This window comes from Gymnoscopelus microlampas (genome assembly GCF_963454915.1).
Source record: "Gymnoscopelus microlampas genome assembly, chromosome: 14".
Taxonomy (NCBI): Eukaryota; Metazoa; Chordata; class Actinopteri; order Myctophiformes; family Myctophidae; genus Gymnoscopelus; species Gymnoscopelus microlampas.
In genome coordinates, this window is record NC_139951.1 from 37,248,752 (window position 1) to 37,270,501 (window position 21,750).

The window sequence follows — 21,750 nt, forward strand, 5'->3', positions numbered from 1 at the left end:
ACATTTGTAGAATCCCCAGAAGCAAAGATTTGAGTTAAAAATGATTTTAAATAGCAGATCTACAAGCTCATAACGCGGCACTCAGCGCCGCGCTATGAGCTTGTATATCTGCTGTTTTTGAATAGCTAAAGAAATCTAAAATGACACAGATGCATTCCCGGTCTTTCCCGGTTAAAAGAGAAATGATTCTATAAACATAATTATGCAATGTTTCAGGAAAAGAACATTTTCATTTGATCAAAGCAAGGCTCACCGTTTCATTTGTGTGAAACGCTGCTGGATGAAGTTGGCTCCAGGGTGTAGGTCAGGGCCGTTACGAACCAGTTTCCTCATCAGTTCCAGATTTGCTTTATTCACCTAGAAGAACAAAGGTTTTAGCATAGAATCTGTGTTTTGTGCAAGCTCCATCGTTTTGATTGTTTCCGGAAAAATAAAGAAGAGACAATAATCACTAAAAAGAACAACGCTAGAATAGAGCCTTGTTCACCTAAAATATCAGTACCCAGTTTTAGATTGCATTAATTTAGTGTGTTTGGCAATATGTTCAGCACAACAACAACTAAAATACTTACTTTCTCTGGATATGTGAGGATTTTGGCCACATGGACAGGCACAGCCACCTCGTCAATCCTCAGGTTTGGGTCTGGGGAGATCACCGTTCTCCCAGAGAAATCCACTCTCTTTCCCGAGAGGTTTCCTCTGAATCGCCCTGCCAATTGAGACAAAATGTAATTGTCAATATGTCAAAATATAATCATAAATAGCCGATCCCCGACGTATTGTGAGCTTGTATATCGGCTAATTACGCCTGCAATGACATGCTCAAAATAGAAACGTCAGGTTGAGGGTGGTTAAGTTGCACCTTGTTTTCCCTTCAGTCTCTGGACAAAGCCCCTGGTCCATTTCTTGGGAGCCATGTTGAGGGGGATTCCGGAGAGTTCACTGTTGATGTAGAGAGCACACTGCAGCTGCAGGAAGTCCCAGTCCTCCATGATCATCTGGGTCTTTGCTCCCGTCATACGGTGCTGGGTGATGATACAGGAGGCGTTCGTTAACATAGTTGTGTTTTAGTATGAAAATATGTATAGAGTATAGATTTAGCATGCGATAATTCTCTGCAAAGATGACAGATGAAGCCATAATTATCTAAAACCCTGATCATCCATAATATTTTGTTAGTAATATAGATATTTTATATTTAGTGAGCGTTCAAATGTGTATTGACTGTGAAGCACTTTGCAAATGTGCTATACTGCAGTGGTTCTCAAACTTTTTCATGTCAAAGGACCCCCAAATTGATAAATATTTGGCCACGGACCCCCATCTGAAAATATGTTGTGCCAGGGACCCCCAGAAGCAAAGATTTGTCTTACAAATGTTCACTAATGTTCAAGATTTTTGAAAAATAGCAGATCTACAAGCTCTTAGCGCGGCACCGAGTGCCGCACTAAGAGCTTGTAGATCTGCTATTTTTGAATAGTCAAAGTATAAAAGGTTGAAGTGGTTAAAATGATTGTGGTTATTTTTTTATCAGTGTATTGATGTGGACAAAGTCAGAGAGGTCTCCATCAAGTGGTTAGGATGCATACCGGCCGGACCATTTGCTGTGTGTCATTCCCCTCCTGTCTCTCCTCAATTCCTGTCTCTCTCCACCATCACTGTCAAAACGTCTCCATCATCAGACACCAACCTTCTTAATGACGTCGTTGAGGAAGATGATCTCGGTGAGCTTCATGGTGAGGTCGTCCTCGTTGGTGCCCGACTTGAGGTCGCTGATCACCGAGGGCCGGATGCAGAGGGGGGGCACCAGGAGGCGGGTGAGGATCAGGTCAGCGGGCTTCCCTGCCTCGGGGTTCATCAGCAGCAGCGGGACGTCCTCGGCAGGGACCCTCTTGAACATGTTCAGCACTATCAGAGGGTTTAGGTTCTCCTAGGAGATGGAACGACAAGAAGACAGGCCAAATCATGTTTTCTAAAAGTCCTGTGGCATTAGCGGAGTCTCTAGCGATATTTGTAGGCAGGGCGGCTTAAAGGGATAGAAACAAATACTTTTAGTTACCCCATGGAGACTTGAATTCATGGATATTCATTAGTTTTCATTGCATTCCTAAGCCAATAATTTGATGACCAGCGGACCGGTAGGACTAGGAGACACAAAGGAGACTCTTTGTGTCTCCTACCGGAACCGCTGCCGGTCATCAAATGATTGGCTTTGGAATACGATACGATAATACTTTATTGTCAGTTTGCACTGAAATTTGTCTTGCGACCCAAACAGCCATGTATGCAACATATAACAGTACACACATTTGACATGACACAAGAAAACAACAAAATACAAAATACATACATAAAGACATGCAAAGACAAGAGCAATGTCCACCACTCAGCCTACCCCTGGCCTATAACTCCTGATTAAGCCACAATGTCGTCTGATGGACAAAGGACCTCTTCAGTCTGAACTTATTGTGTGTTGGAACACTGTATCTCCTTCCTGAAGGCAGCAACCTAAATTCTCCATAGGAATGCAACGAAAACTAAAGAATTTCCATGAACTCATGTCTCCATGGGGTGACTAATCGATAGGAAAAAAGTCCTTTTGGGGGTGAACTATCCCTTTAAGACTAATCTATAGTTTATAATAAAATGTATGTTTTATTAAACAGATTTTTGCCAAGAGACACCATTTGTTTCGGAGTACAAATAAACAGGTCTTAGGTTCGATCCCTTCTAGTCTACAGCCTATAGCCAGTCAAAAAACCCTTGAGGAAGTCTCTGAGGAATCCTACCCGTTCATGCAATGTGAGGTGGTCTAAATCAGTGGTTCTCAAACTGCTTCATGTCAAGGACCCCCAAATTGACACTTATTAGCCCACGGACCCCCATTTGAAAAGCTATGCCAGGAACCCCCATAAGAGAAGATTTGTACATCTCTAGCAGTGATTCTTAACCTCAAGGACCCCCAGCTTGACATGCATTAGGCTACGGATACCCATTTAATGGCATTTCTATATCTGGGACCCCAATTAATATTGTAAAATCAATGTTAATTTAACTCTGAGTGTACAGATGGAACCAAATGGAATCCATCATTTAGCTGGGGACCCCCTGGAACTCCCTCAAGGACCCCTGGGGGTCCTGGACCCCACTTTGAGAACCAATGCTCTAAATGCCTGAAATATGAAACCAACTTGTTCGCCCTATTATAGGTTGATTACAAAGAATCATGGGTTTAATAAATGACGCTGCTCAGAAATGTGAAAGGAGTTTAAATAAATGCATGTAGTTTACCTGTGCCTTGGTGAGCAAACCTTCCACTTCCTTGTTGTGCTCTATGGCGATGTCAAACGACTGGATGAAATCAGACACGAACGGATCCACCACCTTCTTGGTGGTTTTGTACTTCTCGTGGAGGATCTTTAACAAGCCACACTTTTTCACTGGTCCTAAAACGTCAATCAAAGGGAAGATGACTCAGACATTTTGAGCAATCACATAACGTTTTCAGCACAAGGACCCCCTAGCTGAGAGAGAGATGAAGCAGGGACCCCCTCTATATCGTATAAAATTGTGTTTCAGATTCAACATTTTTTGTTTGGCGGAACCCCTGTAGTAACTCTGAGGACCCCCTAGGGGTCCCGGACCCCCTGTTGAAGAACCCTGCATTAGACAGAAATAAATGTCAGTGTGCAATCTTCAAATGCCAAAAAATGTTTTGTATCGTTTACCATTGAAAGCGTTGCAGTTTAGACAGATTGTCCTTTTGCGGCATTTGTCAGAGATCTTTTTCTTCATGCCTCGCTTTTGGAGGTAGGCCAGGTTGGGCCTTTTCAAGACATCCATGAATTGGAGCTTTTCGGCCTTTGTCAGCATGATGTGGGAACACGTCTTACAGATCATCTAGAGAAGACAACAGGGAGGTTTGAATTATAGTTGCACAAGTAATGGATTAAAGTATAACTATATGCATGATGTCAATTGTCTAGAATTGTCTTTAACTCTCTCAGTGCCAAGCCCCGAGTTAACCCGAGGTTTTTCTGAATGCCCTCAGTGCCAGAACGAGAAATCCCGAGTTTTTACTTAATGTTGTTTTTGAATCCGAAGGGAGCAGTAAAACTGTAGCACAAACGGATACGGAAATAATGGATTTCACGTCATTCCGTTCCCGTCGACTCCATGTCTGTAGTTTGTTTAATTTCGCCTGTATCTCTGTTCTTTTTTTTTTGTCCATTTTTCTGAGGAGACGCGTGTTTCCAACGGCCTGTAGCGAAGGGGACACTAGCTCCGGATGCAATGTTTTGCTTCCGGAGCAATAGTCAGAGACTCCTGCTCCGGAAACACACAGTGAATCGATCGATAAATATGGATCTAACTTTTATGACAACTTTAAAACTACTAAAAACACGAAAATCGCTCGAAAATCACTTGGCCTGGGTGAGTACATTATAAAAATACTCTGGCAGTCAAAGAGTTAGAAACAAATGAAGAGCATATGTACGCACATCGCACACATCTGTGAATTTCTATGGCGTTAAACAATAAACACATCATAATAAGAACAAATCAAACATAACATATCAACAACAACAATAAAAACATAGGTGTTGTTGGGTGCTATACTTGCCTGTAGGATTCCTATGATGGCTTTGAAATAGCCAACATGGAAGCATGGCAGCTCCAGGTCCAAGTAGCCATAATGTCCCAAACAATCCGCCAGGTTCTTAAAACACGTCTCACAGGGACGGTCTTTCTCACTGGTGCCCTGTAGGAACATACATGAAAGTTTAAGTCACACATCCTTATGATCAGAATCGGTTCTGTAGAACAGTGGTTCTCAACCTGTGGGGGGGGTCCAGAACCCCTACATGATTTGGGGGGGGGGGGTCCCCAGATGACAGTGAAGTGTCAATTTAAGGAATTTAAGACCTTTTTAATACATCAACAAAAAGAATACTATTAACAAGGGAACCAGGAGACCTGGTACTGCCAGATAACCTGACGCTACCAGATCCAAACAGCTTGCTCCACACATTGTGTCTTGAGGAACCTGGTTACTCAATACCGCCACCTCTGGCAGGGTCAGGTTAACTGCCAGACCCCTAGTGGTTGAAATCTGAATGGCCGGAAGTCACGTCATGCAAGGTCCCTTCTATGCCCATGTATGGACGAAAGGGGGACAAAAGATGGACCGACATTTATGCCCATGTATGGACGAAATAGGGACAAAGCCTCATGTAGGCCGACCCTCTGGGTCTGGCAAAAACTGGTCAAACATTGGCCAAATTGTGAAATAATACAAGAAAGAGGCAAACATTTTGAAAATAGCCGATCTACAAGCTCACAGTGCTATTTTCACAATATCAATCTGTGGAACCGAGTCAAACTAAATTGAATGCCTCAACAACTACATTCCAAGTGCTAATCAAGGTGGGGTGTCTCCAGTTCAAATATGATTATTTTGGGGGGTCCCCAGTTCGAATATGATTATTTTGGGGGGTCCCCAGTTCAAATATGATTATTTTGGGGGGTCACGGTCTGAAAAGTTGCTGTAGAACATCACCATTTACAGATAACTGATGAGGCTTTCATTACAGTAACGCAACTGCCATTTGGAGCACAACATAATGCAATGTGTATAAGCTAGCTCTCTTGGTGCTACAATGTAAATTAATTATGATCAATACAAACAGGTATTAAGGACTACTACAGTATGTAGTCTATAGTTATTCTAACTCTAAGACAGGCTGTTTATTGCACTTTGGCCTATACTTGCTCATTACATCTCTTGCTCTCAACTTTGAAGATAAAGATTTAAAACGGTCCTGAAGTGAATCCTGTACGTCCCTGTGCACGTGTGTGTGCGTATGTGTGTGTAGTGTGCGTGCGTGTGTGTGTGAGCGTCTAGATGTATAGATATAAACCATATCCCACCATGCGGTGGTCCAGCACCCCATAGGGCAGTGGGGTGTGCCTGGTGTCCTGGCTGTACAGGTTCTTGCTGACCACCTGGATGTGAGCCTGCTGCCGCATCTGCTCTGCAGACTTCATTCCAAAGCAGATGTGGCTTCTGTAGGTAGGAGGAGGATACAGAGACAATGGGATTAGGATAAAAGTATGTGGTTCTCTAAGTGGGTGGGGGGTCCAGGGACCCCTGAGGGTATCACAGGCACAACAAAACGCCCTTGGGTACGACAACACCCGGAGGGAGCTCCACTGATCTCATTCCACCCCAGATTCGGCACAAAAATGGGGATGAATTCATAATTCATTCTACTATTATGCCACCAAAATGTGGAATGCCCTATCACCAGCCATCAAAGAGCACCTGTCTGCCATTTGCAACTGGACCTGGAAGTCTTCTAGCTTGCCAAAATAAATAGTTTTCCTGTAAACTAAATGTGATGCCTAACTCAGGGTGTCAGGGTGCCGACTGCCGACCAGAACAGATCTACAAGTATAGATCTCTGACTTGTAGATCTGTTCTTGTCGGCAAGCGCCACCGTGCCACAGGAGCCAAGCCTAACGTTCATTGACTTATATTCTCCTCCATCTCATTCATTGCTGTAACGTTTCACTTAGCTCTAGGCTATGGGACCAGATCTACGTTTCACTCACATCTTCTTCGCCACGTCTGTCTCTCTGAACTGCTCCTTCACCATGTTTGCTGTCTCTGTGGCTTCTTCGAGACTAAAAAAACAGATACACACTACTTAATGTTATTTATTTGCAAAACAACTGTCTTGTCACATCGTTTCATCATTTCTCCTCCATGCTGCTGGAAAACGTCGCCATATTGTGTGTTGATGATGGTGGTGATGACACACGTGATCAACAAAGTGTAAAACCCCATGGCCCGGAGCGACAGTCGGGCAGTGATTGGTTGCGAGCATAGATCTATGATTTAGCCGTTGCCCAGACAACTTACTTACTAGCCAATCCACAGCACGGCCATCCCTCTAGACTATGGGATTCCAGACTAGCACACAACGACAATAACAAAAGAGTGCACCCAGGAGGCGCTGCCTCGACCCTGGTCAATTCAGTGCTGCCACCTAGCGGACAGACTTTGTGCTACCCATTAAAAAAGGCATGGGTTTCCGAGGCGGTATCAAGAAGACTCACCCCAAAACCAACTCACCCCAGAGGTAGGAAAACTCACCCCGGAAGACTCACCCCAGAGTTAGGAAAACTCACCCCCAAGATTTTCGGGGGTAGGAACACTCACCCCAGGACCTGAGAAAACTCACCCCGGAAGACTCACCCCAACTTTGTGGAAAACTCACCCCAATGTTTAAAAAAAGGTAGATCTACCGGCTTGTGAGCTTTCCATTTTCACAGAATGCTTTCATAATGTGAGCTTTCCATTTTCACAGAATGCTTTCATAATGATGTTTAATCCATTTTCGACATTTGATTTTTTTTCCTCTAACAGCTCAGATAGGCACTTTTGGCCATTTTTTTCTATGCAGTTATGTTGTAGTAACTGTGTTCTGACCTGTTGTTTTACACTGCCTCTTTTGTCAAATAAACTGATCTATTCCTACATTTGACCTCTTGTGTTGTGTTATGGTGAACAGCAACTTGTAGCTTATGTGTAAACCTGATATTTAGAGCAGTGTTTCTACAAGTTTTGGGCTTTTCTGCTGAAATCAATATAATCTTGCCTCCTGTCTACATGGACAATGATGACAATATTTTAAACACAAAAATATCATTGAACAACATAATTTGGTAATTCTATACCTTCAAAGACAGAATTTAATCCAGTATGGATTAAACGTGTCTCATTATGAAAGCATTCTGTGAAAAAGGAAAGCTCACAAGCCGGTAGATGTGCCTTTTTTAAACATACAGACTTGGTGTAGAGGGGAAAAGTTAAACCCACCCACAAAACAAAAACTCACTGTACTTTACACCATTGAGTTTTTCTGGGGTGAGTTTTCCTACCCCCGGGGTGAGTGTTCCGGGGTGAGTTTTCTCAGGTCCTGGGGTGAGTTTACCCACCCCCCGGGGTGAGTGTTCCTACCCCCGGGGTGAGTTTTCCTTTTTCAGTTGGGGTGAGTTTGTCTTGGGGTGAGTCTTCTTGTATTCACTAGAGAATTATAGCCTAGTACGATATGGCCTTCTAGCAGCAAGCAGTAAGCACAATACATTTGGTGCTGATTGGTCCAATGGTTTGCAAGAGTAACCATGGAGACGCACACAGTGTCCGTGTCCGATGGTGTTCCAGAGATACCTACAGCTGGTTCCTGACACTTACCAACATATTTTACCCACAATAGGAAACGGTGAGGAACGTTTTATTGTTGTACATGTTGGGTCAAGGTAAAAAGACAGAAAATAAAAACACTTGCACACAGAGGCTTGTTGAAAACGGGTATAGTGTGTAGTTTACTCACATTAATACTGTCCATTATAAATAAGTGAAGTCATTAATGCCGCCAGTTCAAGGGTATGAACGTATACATGTGTATTTTACATTATGTAGGCCTACACCACACACTGGAGCAGAACACTGGTGGAAAGGATTATGTTATCCATTATCATTCACTGATAATGTGTTGTCATATCCCAGTCACCAAAAGAGCTGCAACTATCAATTACCTTCTTTGTCATTATTTTGCCTTTTTGATTAATCGAAAAGCATGTTTTCTTGATTTTGTTTTATTTATTTATATATTTATTATTATCAACAAATCAACATGTAAAAACATTCAAATTCAAAATGTTATAATATACTAAATGAATTAGTCTGATTAACCAATTAAATATTAAAACATAGGTTTGCTATTTTTGATTAGTTTAACTATTGCACCCCTAATCCCAATTACTGAGACAAATTAATATTCCAATATGGCAACAACTGCCTTTCACAAACCCCACCAAAAACATGGGATAAGATCTTAACATGCCTCGGACATCTGCACAGTGGCCGTCACGATCATGGCATTTTCCTTGACCATTAATTGTCATACAAATAATTGTGATTAACGATTTAATTGTTTTTGGCATTGAACATTGGAACATATGAATAAAAATTACATTTCTTTCTTCTTTTACATTCTTAGGCTTTGTAAACAGAGAATGCACAGGGCAGATATAACAAATAACTTAAATACACACAGAGATGACTGTCAACGACCAGTACCAATGACCAAAATAAATAACGCATTATGGCTTAAAACAGGCCATATATTTAATGATTTAATATTTCCAACAATCTTGAAAAATAGCTAAAATAGCCAGTGAGCTTGTAGATTGGCTATTTTCACTATTTCCCAACATAATAATTTATACAGATTACAAACAATTCTGGTGATTATGCAAAATAATTGCGATTATCTCAAACCATTGCGATCAGGTAATAATTAGTGACAGGCCTAATATGCATATGCAGCAATTCCATTTTTATAAATGCATAAGCTTATCTGAGTAACAGAAAATGGTGTGCAACTCCAACAAAAATAGTTGAATACTTGAGTATCCTGAAGAATATTTGTCACAGTTTGCATGTGATCCAAGTCAGTGTTTACAAGTGCACTCTCATGTCTGTACAGACAGTCAAAAAGTACATTAACTAGCAGCATTTCAAGCTTAGGAGATGACGTGAATTTTGCCCACAATAAGTTACAGCTCTTACATCTTTAAACAATCAAAACAGATAATTAATGCAGATCCTGGACAAAGTGCTAATACCTTGCGATGAAATATCTCTGAACAATGTAAAAAAAAAGAACCGGTGAAAAGGTAACAAATGTATCAAGTGTCAAAACAATATTTTCTATAATTTTGCTAAATGCTGCGAGGAGTAAGGTCATTTCTGGTACAATATACTATATATGGTCTGTATCTTTATTTATTTATTGTTTTCAGGTTATTGCTTACTTATACGACTATCTTTATAATCTGATTTTCTAATGTATTCCCAGCATCAATAGTAAACATTCCAATGTCGAAGATAACCCTTCTTCCAGGCGGAGATCGGCTATTTTCAGTGCACAAAACCATGTGCCAAAATAAAATGTTATATTATACATATTTCTACTTCTAAAAGTAGGGCTCACAATCACAAAGCATTGTGAGCTTGTAGATATGCCATTTTTGCAATTTTTCTGAAACCTTTTTTTAAAGTTAAAGTGTTTAAGTCGGTTTATGGGTTTTATAAATATTTCATAATTTAATAATGACTTCATTGGATCCAATGGAACAAAGGTTATTTTTTCCATTTCCCTGAAAGGTAATGGTTTTGGACGTACAAGAAGGCGACCATACTGTGTTATCTGTGCCAAAGTGTTCCATGACTTTAGCCTGAATATGAGAGATTATCACTATTGTATTATCACTCGTATCGAGTAATGTGTTCAACAGTGTATTTAACACTAATGTATTTTGCACTGTATTTTGCAAATCTGCAAATCCCTGAATATATATATTTTTAAAGCGAACATTTTAACTCAAATCTTTGCTTCTGGGTGATTCTACAAATGTCTTCTAAATCCTAACAGTTTTTTGAAAAAACATATGTTGCTATAATATCAGTGGTTCTCACACCTTTTTCCATGTCAAGGACTCCCAAAATGATATGTATTTAGCCACAGACCCCCATCTCAAAATATTTTGTTCCATGGAGACCCAGAAGCAAATATTGGAGTTAAAAATGTTTGCTTTAAAATATGTATATATATATTCAAAAATTTGCACAAATTGTCAAGATTTTTCTAAAATAGCAGATTTACAAGCTCATAGCGCTATGGGCTTGTATATCTGCTATTTTTGAATAGCCAAAGAAATCTAAAATGACACAGATGCGTTCTTAATGGATTAAAGTCATGCGCAGAGATTGCACACATCTTTGGCTGAGTGTGTTGTGTAGTAGACAACTGGATAAGGGAACCTACTGTAATAACAAACAAAATGGACCCATTGTTTATGCATTTAATTTTCACCCGCGGAATTTGGTCAAATGAATCAACTTCTACTGTCAGCGATGGTGAGCAAAGGCACCAAAGCCATTGTACTTTCCATCATAATTAATCGTCCTTCATTTTAAATGTGGCACAAGGGTCCATCTCACAGTAAATCCCCTGTGCACAGTCGCACATCATCGCTGTCGGGCAGAAACCTTGTATCTCCATATTTCAACTTATGTTTTTTTCAGTAAATGAATGCCCTACTGTCACACAAAAGTAGCAAAAATAGCCAATAGCTTGTAGATTTTTAATGTTTTAAAGTGAAAGTGATTAAGTCTGTCTGTGGGTTTTATAAATATTTAACAAGTATTAACAAGAGCTTGTGACTAAATAATAACTACATAGGATCCATCTGAACACTGGTACTTTTCAGGAAATGGAAAATAGAAACTGTCTTGGACATACAAGGTTTCCACTCGACAGTGACCATCTACATTGTTGCATAACGTACCACCTGCACTGTAATCAGATATTATGTAACCTGTCAAATGTATCTTAATTAAAAACTTGCCAGGAAATCGCACTCAAATCGAATAGCAGTACATTAATAACACACACACATAGGATAGTTCACCATGAACCACTTTTAAAAGTTTGCATAGAAACCTTTAAAAACCTGACTAAATACAGAACATAACCAAAAAAAACGCTCTCTCGTTAAATGTGGATCCACTGACATCAATCGAGGCCTTCAATTTCCACGTGTGAAAGTAAGGAGGGATGACCATTTCCACTGTAATCCTACAAAAAAGGAAAGAAAAAAAAGAATCTGTGTCGCTCTGCTAAAACGGGGTAAAGTACCTGCCCATCACTGCAGAGACAAGGGGTTCGAATCCTCCGCGGTGCATCTGGCTTGGGGCGTCCGTCCATACGAAGGGAAAGCCAGGCAGGGACAGTCGTTGCACTAGCGAGCAACTCCTGCAGGTTGGTCGCTGTTCAGTGGGGGAGCTAAACTGGAGAGAAGAGCGTGTACGCGTCCCAATCCGTTCTCATCCTCCCGGTGAAAAGAAGCTGACCGTATCACCCTCCCTAAGACCAACCAGTAGGGGTCAGCAGCGAGAAGGGAGAACAGCACAAGGGGGGACTTTGGGAATTGACAGAACGACTAAACTGGGAGAAAAAGGGGAAAAGAAGAAGAAAAAAAAGATCTATCCCACTGTGCCCACATTTCTTCAGGTGCACCTGATTCGGATGCTATCAATGCATTGAATAGGACATTATCACGTTTTATCAGACCATTGAATGGGCGAAGTAGGCGACATACTGACCTACCCGCCATTTATCAGACCATTTCATTGGTTGTTATCAGGACATACTGACATACTGACCTACCGACGGAGATGACTTGCATAAAGTTAAGTTTCGGACCATGACGGAGGCGCGCAGTCTCAAGTGAACTGGAGCCACCGAGCGAGCTAAAGCGAGCGAGTTGCCGTGCCGAACGTTGTGGTGTTCGCTCGAGCCTACTCAGCGCCGTCCGAGTTATGTACCGATAGGCACAGAAACGTAAATCAAGTTGTGGGGACTGCTCTGCCTCCGGGGTAGGTCAGTATATACCGTTTACGCCCAATGAATGGTCTGATAAATTGCGGGTAGGTGAGCATGTCGCCTACTTTGATAACACATGATAAATGTCCCATTCAGTGCATTGATAGCATTCGAAGCCGGTCACTAAACTGGGAGGAAAAGGAAAAATAAGAAAAAAAAACTGGGAGAAAAAGGGAAAATAAGAAAAAATAAAGATCTATCCCACTGTGCCCACATTTCTTCAGGTGAGAGGTGTCTTCCCGGCTGTCAGTCGATGTACTGTGACAGCCACCGGAAGCCTTCCCCGTAACCCTGTCTCTTCAACACGCTGCACATGAACACTTCCAGCGGTCGGCTGTTCAGGTCCTTCGCCGACACGTTGCCCTACAGACAGGACATCAAGCATAATGAGAAACAAAACAACGTTAAAGGCTCTTTTCCCACTATAAGAACTAAGGGAACTGTGCCACGTGTTTCACGGCCACGGGTTCTGGATTCGTTTCCATACCGGGTTTCATCAGATAAGGTTCTCAGAACCGAATATTGGGCCCCGTTTAGGTGCCCCCCTCTTCATGTATCCCTCCAACCCATGGATTGATTGATTGATTGATGTACTTTACTTAGTAAGACATGAGAACAACAGTACATGGAAGTACAAATTCACAATACAAGGTCTACTAAACTGGAAGTCTCATAAAGCAGTGGTTTTCAACCTTTTTCTTGCCAAGGACCCCTAAATTCATATACATTTGGCCGTGGACCCCCATTTGAAAATGTTTTGTGCCAGGGACTGCCAGAAGCAAAGATATCAGTACGTTTTCACTTTAAAAAAAATATATATATTCAAAGATATGAACACTTTTTCAAAGGTAGCAGATCTACAAGCTCATAGCGCGGCACTCGGTGCCGCACTATGAGCTTGTATATCTGCTATTTTTGAATAGCCAAAGCTAAGCAGTTAAAATGATTGTGATGCTATGTTAACTCATTTCACTGGGGACCCCCTGGTACTCCCTCAAGGACCACTGGTGGTCCCCGGACCACTGGGTGAAAACCACTGTAATAAAGCACTAAGCTTGTTTTAAAATGACACACCCATGCACACAAATCATGATGACATATAAGAGACAGACAGATATACACACTATTATACAGAACGTCATACAATCAGCTTACATGTTACTGGTATGAAAAAATAGTTCGGGGAGGTAGAGGGGGGGGGGTATGTATTCTGCAACAGCTCTCTTTCACTGTTCTTAGCTCTTATTAGAGATATGGTATAGGTTTTTACCTTTCCAGTGACCTGACAATCGAGAGCAAAAGCTCCTCTCAGCCCCCCTTCACTGATGGCCTCAGGCCGGTCGATCTTGTTCCCCAACACCAACACGGGCACGTTGGCAATGGTCTCGTCTGATAGTAGAGCCTATAGGAACCAGGAGAGTAAGAAAGATGTGGAGCTTAGTAGAATGTTGGGATGCAACTACCGGTTATTGTATCATTTACTTGTTTGATTAATTGAACAATCCAGAACCAATTTTTTTTGGGCGGTGTAACCGCTCCTATATGTGAGGTTTGGACATCGACATTCGCTGCACTGTGATTGGCCACCATTGTACCCCCCTAACCCTGCACCGTGATTGGCCACCATTGTACACCCCTAACCCCTACACATTCAATGCAAATCTATACTTTTCTTTAAGTGAGCTTCCATCACTGTGATGACCACTAGCTGTAATATGATTGGCTGACTTTATTGGCTGACTCTATTCAGGACTGTGATTGGCTAGTGAAACACATGACACATGTGCATAGCCCTATAAATAGGACTATTCACTTAAAAATAACACATTTATGATTGGTTGACTCTATTCACACCCTTGGCCCAATACTGTGATTAGCTAGCAAGACGCATGATGAAATTAATAACTATAAATAGCACCACACACTTCAGAAATTTGAATAATTGTTTATACATCAATTTATACATGCCGTGTGTGAATGTACGAGAAAAAAACTAATAGATTTTTTTTTATTGACTAAATCGCTAAGTCTGAGTAACCACTTTATTTTATATTTGGTCGTACAACGTTGTCGCAAAAAAATATCTGGTGTTTCCACTATTTATTTAGAAAGAATAAAGAACGAACTGTGCCCCCCGCCCCCACCAAATCGACTATTTGTATTAAATTAGTTTGATTAATTGTAGAACTTTCCATTCCAGAGGAATTACTACTGTGTGAAATGGGCACTGCTCGGTGAGGCAGAGGCGGACGTAGGTTTTTGGGTGAGTCGAAACCTTACATCAAGTTCAACCTTGGACTCGGAGAGTCTGTCGTGATCTGCGCAGTCTACGAGAAAGACGACTGCATTCACAGCTGGCAGGTAGTTCTTCCAAACTCTTCTTGCTGCAAACATAGGGGAGAAACACGTTGACCCATTAAAACCGGGAACGCATACTGTGCAACCACTTAAACCATTATTTTTATACTTTGGCTATTCAAAAATAGCAGATCTATAAGCTCGTAGATCTGCTATTTTCTTTTTTTTTAATCTTGATTTTTTTTTGCAAATCTTTGAATATATATATATTTTAAAGCAAACATTTTTAACTCAAATCTTTGCCAAAGAAATCTTAAAGTGACACAGATGCGTTCCCGGTCTTAATGGGTTAATAATGGGTGTGTCGTGACGTGACAGATAAATAAACTGACAAACTGTATACAGCAAAGAAGGTCTCACCTTGTACATGGCCCCCCAAATCAAACGTGGTGAAGGTCATCCCGGCAATTGTCAGCTCTTCAGAAGCTTCAAGCCAAAGAAAAGGTAAAACGCAGGGAGTGAATGGACCTCACTTCAAATAAATTCCTTTAAAAGTATATTATTTTCTATCAAAAGGCATATTTTATTCATATGTTCCAATGTTCAATGCCAGACACGCAATCAAATCGTTAATGGCAATTATTTTAGTGACAATTAATAGTCAACTTAAATGTGTAATGGTGACACAACACAGCCCTACTTGAAGCTCCTTACTTGGATGTAGTGTGGGTACATGTTGTCCTAGTCTGTCGTCTTTCAACATGTGTAAGAGTGTGGTTTTGCCAGCGTTGTCCAGGCCCAGGAAAACCAGCTTCCCAGACTTTTTGTATAGACCTGAATGGTGATTTCACAGAAACATGTTCTTACAATCTAAAGCAGGGTTTACAGCAGCGGTTGTAAAACTTTTTAAAGAGATAATTTAAAGAGATAGTTCACCCCCAAAATGACTTTTTTTCTATCGATTTAGTCACCCCATGGAGACTTGAATTCATGGATATTTATGTTTTTGTCGCATTCCTATGCCAATAATTTGTTGACTGGCAGCGGTTCCGGTAGGAGACACAAAGAGTCTCCTTTGTGTCTCCTACCGGAACCGCTGCCTACCGGTCCGCTGGTCATCAAATTATTGGCTTAGGAATGAGACAAAACTAAAGAAATATCCATAAATTCAAGTCTCCATGGGGTGAAAAAGGATTCTTTTGGGGTGAACTATCCCTTTAACATGTATTTAGCCATCAACCCCTATTTGAAAATAGTTTGTGCCAGGGACCCCCATACAAGATTAGTGATGTTAAAATGTTTCAAATTTCTCCGATTTCTTTTTGAAAATAACAGATCTACAAGCGTTATGAGCTTTTTAAAATGTACAAATAGCCAAAGTATATAGGGTTACATTGGTCATACTGTGTTGGTGCTAGGCTATATTAACTCATCTTTGCTGGGGACCCCCTGGAACCTCAGGCTTTGAGAAACACATGTTCATATCATGGCTAAGATCTAGGTTTTCTAGTGTGATTTGCCAGACAACGGTGCTTACCTAAGAACTGTAAAATACCACTAAAACCCCTGTAGATCCAGTCAAATAAGAATGACATTTTGCCTGGAACAAAAGGAATATGGATGAGAAAGGTTAAGGTCAGGTCAGGTGAGATCAGGCACAAAATGCAACATGAGGTAACTAAAGTGTTAATTAGATAACTTTGATTGAAAATGTTGGCTGATTGCCAAACACAACATAACCCCCCAATTTAAAATGTAGTGACCCCCCATCTGAAAATATGTTGTGCCAGGGACCCCCCATACGAGATTTGTGTTGTTAAAACCTTTCAAAAATACAGTCAGTGGTGGAAAAAGTACTCAAATGTTTTACTTAAGTAAAGTATCAATACTGCAATGTAGAAGTACTCTGTTAAAAGGTCTGGAATTCTAAATTTACTTGAGTAAAAGTACAAAAGTATTGCTATCAAAATGTACTTAAAGTACCAAAAGTAAAAGTAGAAAAATGTTTGAAATAGCAGATCTACAAGCTCAGTATTTATAATTATCTGTCTGTCTCTTATATGTCATCATGATTTGTGTGCATGGGGATCTCATCTTAAACAAGCTCAGTGCTTAATGAGTCTTCCAGTTTAGTAGACCTTGTATTGTGAATTTCTACGTCCATGTAGGCCTACTGTTGTTCTCATGTCTTACTAAATAAAGTACATCAATCAAAGTACAGTAAATGTACTTAGTTACTTTACACCACTGAATACAGTATAGGTTTAAAGTGGTTAACTGATTTCAAAGCTATATTATTAACTCATTTGGCTAGGGGACCCCCTGGAACCTCTGGGGGAGGGAGGGGACCCGGACCCCACGTTGAGAACCACCGAGTTAGCAGACATAAATCGCATTACAGTACATGAGAGTTTACCATTAATCTGACGTTAGTAGCAACGTAGCATTAGCATGCTAGGTAAAGCCCTAGCCCTGAAACATGACCGTCATATCATGACAGTAATGGCGAGACTTGTTCCTGGTTTTGGAAATGTCTACATTTACAAACCGTACATCAACTTAAACGTTCAGATTTCAAATATAAAGTGCTGACCCCACGGCCATGGATGTAACACGCTAAAACGCCCGGGTCTAAGTACCCTTATCTTCCGTATTGTTCAATAAAAAAGCCTTTTACTCCAATCAACGGCCATTTTTTCATAGCGTTATAATGTATCAGAGTGCAGTACACCTCCCACCCGATAGGGTCGCGTAGTTGAAAGCATATGGAGAACAGTCTGAGAAAATGGCCACCGACCAGATTAAAACGCCTTTTCATTGAACAATACGGAAGATACGGGTACTTAGACCCAGGCGTTTTAACTTGTTACATCCGTGGCCGTGGGGTCAGCACTTTATATTTGAAATCTGAACGTTTATGTAGATGTACGGGTTGTAAATGTAGACATTTCAAAAGACAGGAACAAGTTGCGCCATGACGCTTGTGACAGACGAGCGTCATGTGAACCATGGCTAGGTAAAGCCCCCCTATAGCACTGTGTAGCTCCGCAAATCGTGTCTGCCGAGCGAATGACCGGTCGACGCGGGACACGGGCTCGTTTATTCAGGGGCAACGCGTGTTTGTAGTCCACGGCTCTTTTTATTGTAATAATCAATAGTTTTTTTGGCTATCAAATCCTCCACTTACCTAAATGGCACTGGACGACCCGCTAGCAAGCTAACTCCGGTATCCTTGGAAACGGACGGAAACGCATCCCGGTAGAGAGACCCGCGTTGCAGGTGCAGTATAGTGGCCCCGTGCGTATGGGAATGGCATGACCATATAGGCTGGCTGCTGTGCTGCAGTGGTTCTGAAACCTTTGCATGCCAAGGCCCAAGGGACCCCCCAAAATGTTATGTATTTGGCTGCGGACCCCCTCTCAAATATGGTGTTCCAGGGACCCCCAGAAGCAAAGATTTGAGTTACAAATGTTCGCTTAAAAATATATATTCAATTGCACAACATTTCAAGATTTTTCATAAATAGCAGATCTGCCGTGCTATGAGCTTGTATATCTGCTATCTTTGCATAACCAAAGTATAAAAGGTTGAAATTATTGTGATGCTATTTTAACACATTTTGCTGGGGACCCCCTGGAACCCCCCCAAGGGCCCCACTTTGAGAACCAATGCTGTACTGCATGTCTTGTCATCATGGCATTCATTGACATTTAGGAACTGTACAAAAAGAGGAGTGTACTCAAAGCCCAGCGCATCATCAAGGACAAGCACCAACCCAAAACTGTTCAAACCCCTACAACGACGCGGCCGGGCAAGGAGGCCTACCGCAGTATCAAGAGCAGCATTACCAGGTTTATGAACAGCTTCCACCCGACTGCCGTCAGACTGCTGAACAAAGCATGACCACCTTCTGTCGTCAGGCTGGTCTTAGACTTTTGCTCTTCCTCTTGGACCTACCTGTTTAATATACCAGTGTCTGTTACCTTATGTGGATTATGTGGTCAACACACACTGACATTTTGCATCCCATGTACGCACTGTTTTGTTTTTTTCTTATCTTATCTAACGTCCCTAACATATCATGTACATCTGCTGCTATGCTCATGCACCTTTATGTCTTACCTCAGGTACTTACCGCATCGGATAGATATACAGTACTATATGTAAATATGTAGATCATTTTTTTGTTTTTTATTGATCTCTCTCCCTCTCTTCTCCTTCCCCCCCTTCTTCTTCTTCTTCTTCTTCTTCTTCTTCCCTTTCTTTTTTTATGGAAATAACAAAACGATGGAGTTTGTTGCACAAAAACTAACTTCACCCACTGTTTTACACCTGTAAGCTATTTAACACTGTTACTGAACAAACACTCTATAGCAATGATTACTATCACAATATAGAGCTATTTAACACTGTTACTGAACAAACACTCTATAGCAATGATTACTATCACAATATAGAGCTATTTAACACTATACTGAACAAACACTCTATCTATAGCTTACAAGGGCAACTGGTGGCCCGCCACATGCGGGCCCCACTTTCATTTAATGCGGCCCCCAGGTTAATATCGGAATACTGATGCTAATATTGACAGAGCCCTCTCTCGTCCGTCAGACTGCAGATGGACTCTTCAGATATCTTCCCAAATCTCGCGAGAGTGTGTTGCTGGGATAGAGAAAGGTCGATAACAAAGTAGATTTTCTCCTGATTTGTGTTTCTAAAATAAGCGATTTTAGTATGAAAATCGTGTAAATGTTGTGTGTCTTGTGACAATTGGGTCTTATATTTAGTTCAGTGACCATGGAGCTAAAGAATGGTTCAGAAGCTGTGTTCACGTTCACTTTTCCATTGGAATCAATAGACTCCAACCTGCCTTCCTCCTAAAAAAGCGTCCACCTACGTCACACAGATACGGTCGGGAAGTAAACCGGAGATGGTGAGTCTTGCCCGGCCCTACTGCCAAGTATGGGTAGCTGGGGCGGGGTTTGCCAACCGGTCCCACCCATTCCCAAATCACACGGCCCTACTGGGCGAGGCTATGCGAAGCGATGGTAAAAGCTGTTCGCTTCTGGTTTCTATTTACTGTTCTGTGCTCACATCCGGTCTACAGCCCGCCTACTGTATCCGGTAATTTGTACATACATACACACAAACGGGAACACACAACCCCGAGTGAACGAGTGTGAAAGTTGGGGTATTGGAATTTGCCTTTAGAGTAATGTGTGTGAGAATGTGGGGAGGTCTGAAAAAAAAGTAAGAAAAAAAGAAGAGGAAATAATCGTGAGTGTAGTGAAAAATAACTGTTAATAACAGCTTACAGCAAATAAAAACAACAGACACAACAAAAACATTTGAAAGAAAAGCTGATGTTGTTTCTACTATAAACTAGGGTTGGAACTTGGGAAACATTAACCAGGAGACTTTGAGACAGTGTAGTATCTTGATACACCCAAATATGGACTTAAAAGACCTATTTGATACATTCACAGAGATGAGGTCTTAAACCTTCATACTGAGTGGTCTACAGCGCACATTCCTGAGTAACAAGAGATGTCCATTTCAAAGGATGATTGCCAGAGGGCACCTTAGCTGACCTCTAGGATCTTGGGCGTTGCCCTTTCTCACACACACACACACACACACACACACACACACACACACACACACACACGATGAGTGTAGGAGTAAAAGTATTTAGTTCTAGTTCCTCAGTCATTTATGTTTTTATAGGTGTTTCTGCAAGCTTTGTATAACGTAGTGGTTCGACAAGCAAGCTCATCAGTGCATGCAATGCAGGTGGTTTCAGAGAGTTAAGGCCCGTTCATAGTCCCTAGATGTGTCTTAACGTGCGTCATGGGGGTGAGGCATTCCGTCCGTTCTTTACGGACACATACATGGTTAGCTCACGTGAGAGATTGCGCGTACCCAATGTTGCCATGTCTGCTTATTATAAGCGACTTTGGGCTTATTCTTCTGTATAGTTGCTTGTAAACAAACAAGCATTTTTTTATTGGTGGTTGCGGTTTTATTTGGTCTTGTTTCTAAAGTGTACTTGCTTATTTGGGCCAATTATTATTTAAACCAGTGATTCTCAAATATATATTGTAGATCTGCTATTTTCATATGCAGTGGTGTAAAGTAACTAAGTACATTTACTTAAGTACTGTACTTAAGTAAAATTTTGAGGTAATTGTACTTTACTTGAGTATTTCCAATTTCCAATACTTTTACTTTTACTCCACTACATCTCAGAGGCAAATATTGTACTTTTACTCCACTACAATTATTTGAAAACTTTAGTTACTAGTTACTTTTCAGATATAAATGATGATATTATGAAACATACATTAACCACTTTAGCCCAATTTTATACATAGGCTATTTTCAAACATTTTTGTACTTTTACTTTTGGTACTTTAAGTACATTCTGATACCAATACTTTTGTACTTTTACTCAAGTACATTTTTCATTCCAACTCCATTTTTTTTTACTTGTAACAGAGTACTTCTGCATTGGAGTAGTGATACTTTTACTTAAGTAAAACATTTGAGTACTTTTTCCACCACTGTTCATGTGTGGCCTAGTCGATTCTTTTGGGCTTGTTTTCATAGACCTGGTTACTTATTTCTCTCACAAAATCTGGCAACCGGTTGTGTCACGCTGCAATGTTATGAAACTAGCATTGTAGCCCAGTGGTACAACAGGCAAAACAACTGGAGCCTTAAGTGACGGAGTCACTTCTCTGATATTGAAGAGTTACAAGGTCCTATAAATTCATTGTGAAAACATTACAGCAATTCGTTGAAATAAAAAATAAGAAATGTACTTTTACTTTTACTTGTACTTAAAGTATTTTTCAAAGCATGTACTTTGGAATACTTAAGTATATTTAAAAACAATGACTGTTTTACTCTTACTTGAGTAACATTTTGA

At 40.9% G+C, this 21,750-nt stretch overlaps 2 protein-coding genes across 3 annotated transcripts in view; both read right to left on the reverse strand.

Moving 5' to 3' along the window:
• polr3a (polymerase (RNA) III (DNA directed) polypeptide A) overlaps positions 1–6,792 on the reverse strand; it is a 380,370-nt gene extending 373,578 nt beyond the window's left edge. For both annotated transcript variants that reach the window (XR_014602346.1, XM_084079445.1), the window contains exons 1-9: positions 6,616–6,792; positions 5,932–6,067; positions 4,625–4,762; positions 3,729–3,900; positions 3,292–3,446; positions 1,691–1,930; positions 863–1,025; positions 573–709; positions 254–357 (exon numbers count right to left, since the gene is read on the reverse strand). Coding sequence is in view for 1 of the 2 variants with exons in the window: in XM_084079445.1 (XP_083935571.1) it covers positions 254–357; positions 573–709; positions 863–1,025; positions 1,691–1,930; positions 3,292–3,446; positions 3,729–3,900; positions 4,625–4,762; positions 5,932–6,067; positions 6,616–6,659 (1,289 nt within the window). In the remaining variant the exon portion in view is untranslated. The remainder of the gene's footprint in view (positions 1–253; positions 358–572; positions 710–862; positions 1,026–1,690; positions 1,931–3,291; positions 3,447–3,728; positions 3,901–4,624; positions 4,763–5,931; positions 6,068–6,615) is intronic.
• A 2,106-nt stretch (positions 6,793–8,898) lies between these two features.
• Positions 8,899–18,084, reverse strand: sar1aa (secretion associated, Ras related GTPase 1Aa). Its single transcript, XM_084079358.1, has 7 exons — positions 18,004–18,084; positions 16,354–16,416; positions 15,531–15,650; positions 15,237–15,302; positions 14,799–14,902; positions 13,789–13,920; positions 8,899–12,881 (listed from the first exon to the last, which is right to left on the reverse strand). Exons 2-7 carry the CDS (start codon positions 16,409–16,411, stop codon positions 12,765–12,767), a joined length of 597 nt encoding a protein of 198 aa, XP_083935484.1. The 5' UTR covers positions 16,412–16,416; positions 18,004–18,084; the 3' UTR covers positions 8,899–12,764.
• Positions 18,085–21,750: the final 3,666 nt, after the last annotated feature.

Excerpts from the sequence above, each read along its gene's own strand:
- sar1aa (XM_084079358.1), bottom strand. The coding sequence starts at position 16,411 with ATGTCATTCTTATTTGACTGGATCTACAGGGGTTTTAGTGGTATTTTA. Across the intron at positions 15,303-15,530 it reads TGTACCCACACTACATCCAA|CTTCTGAAGAGCTGACAATT; the intron begins GTAAGGAGCTTC and ends TTTGGCTTGAAG. Across the intron at positions 14,903-15,236 it reads TTTGGGGGGCCATGTACAAG|CAAGAAGAGTTTGGAAGAAC; the intron begins GTGAGACCTTCT and ends CTATGTTTGCAG.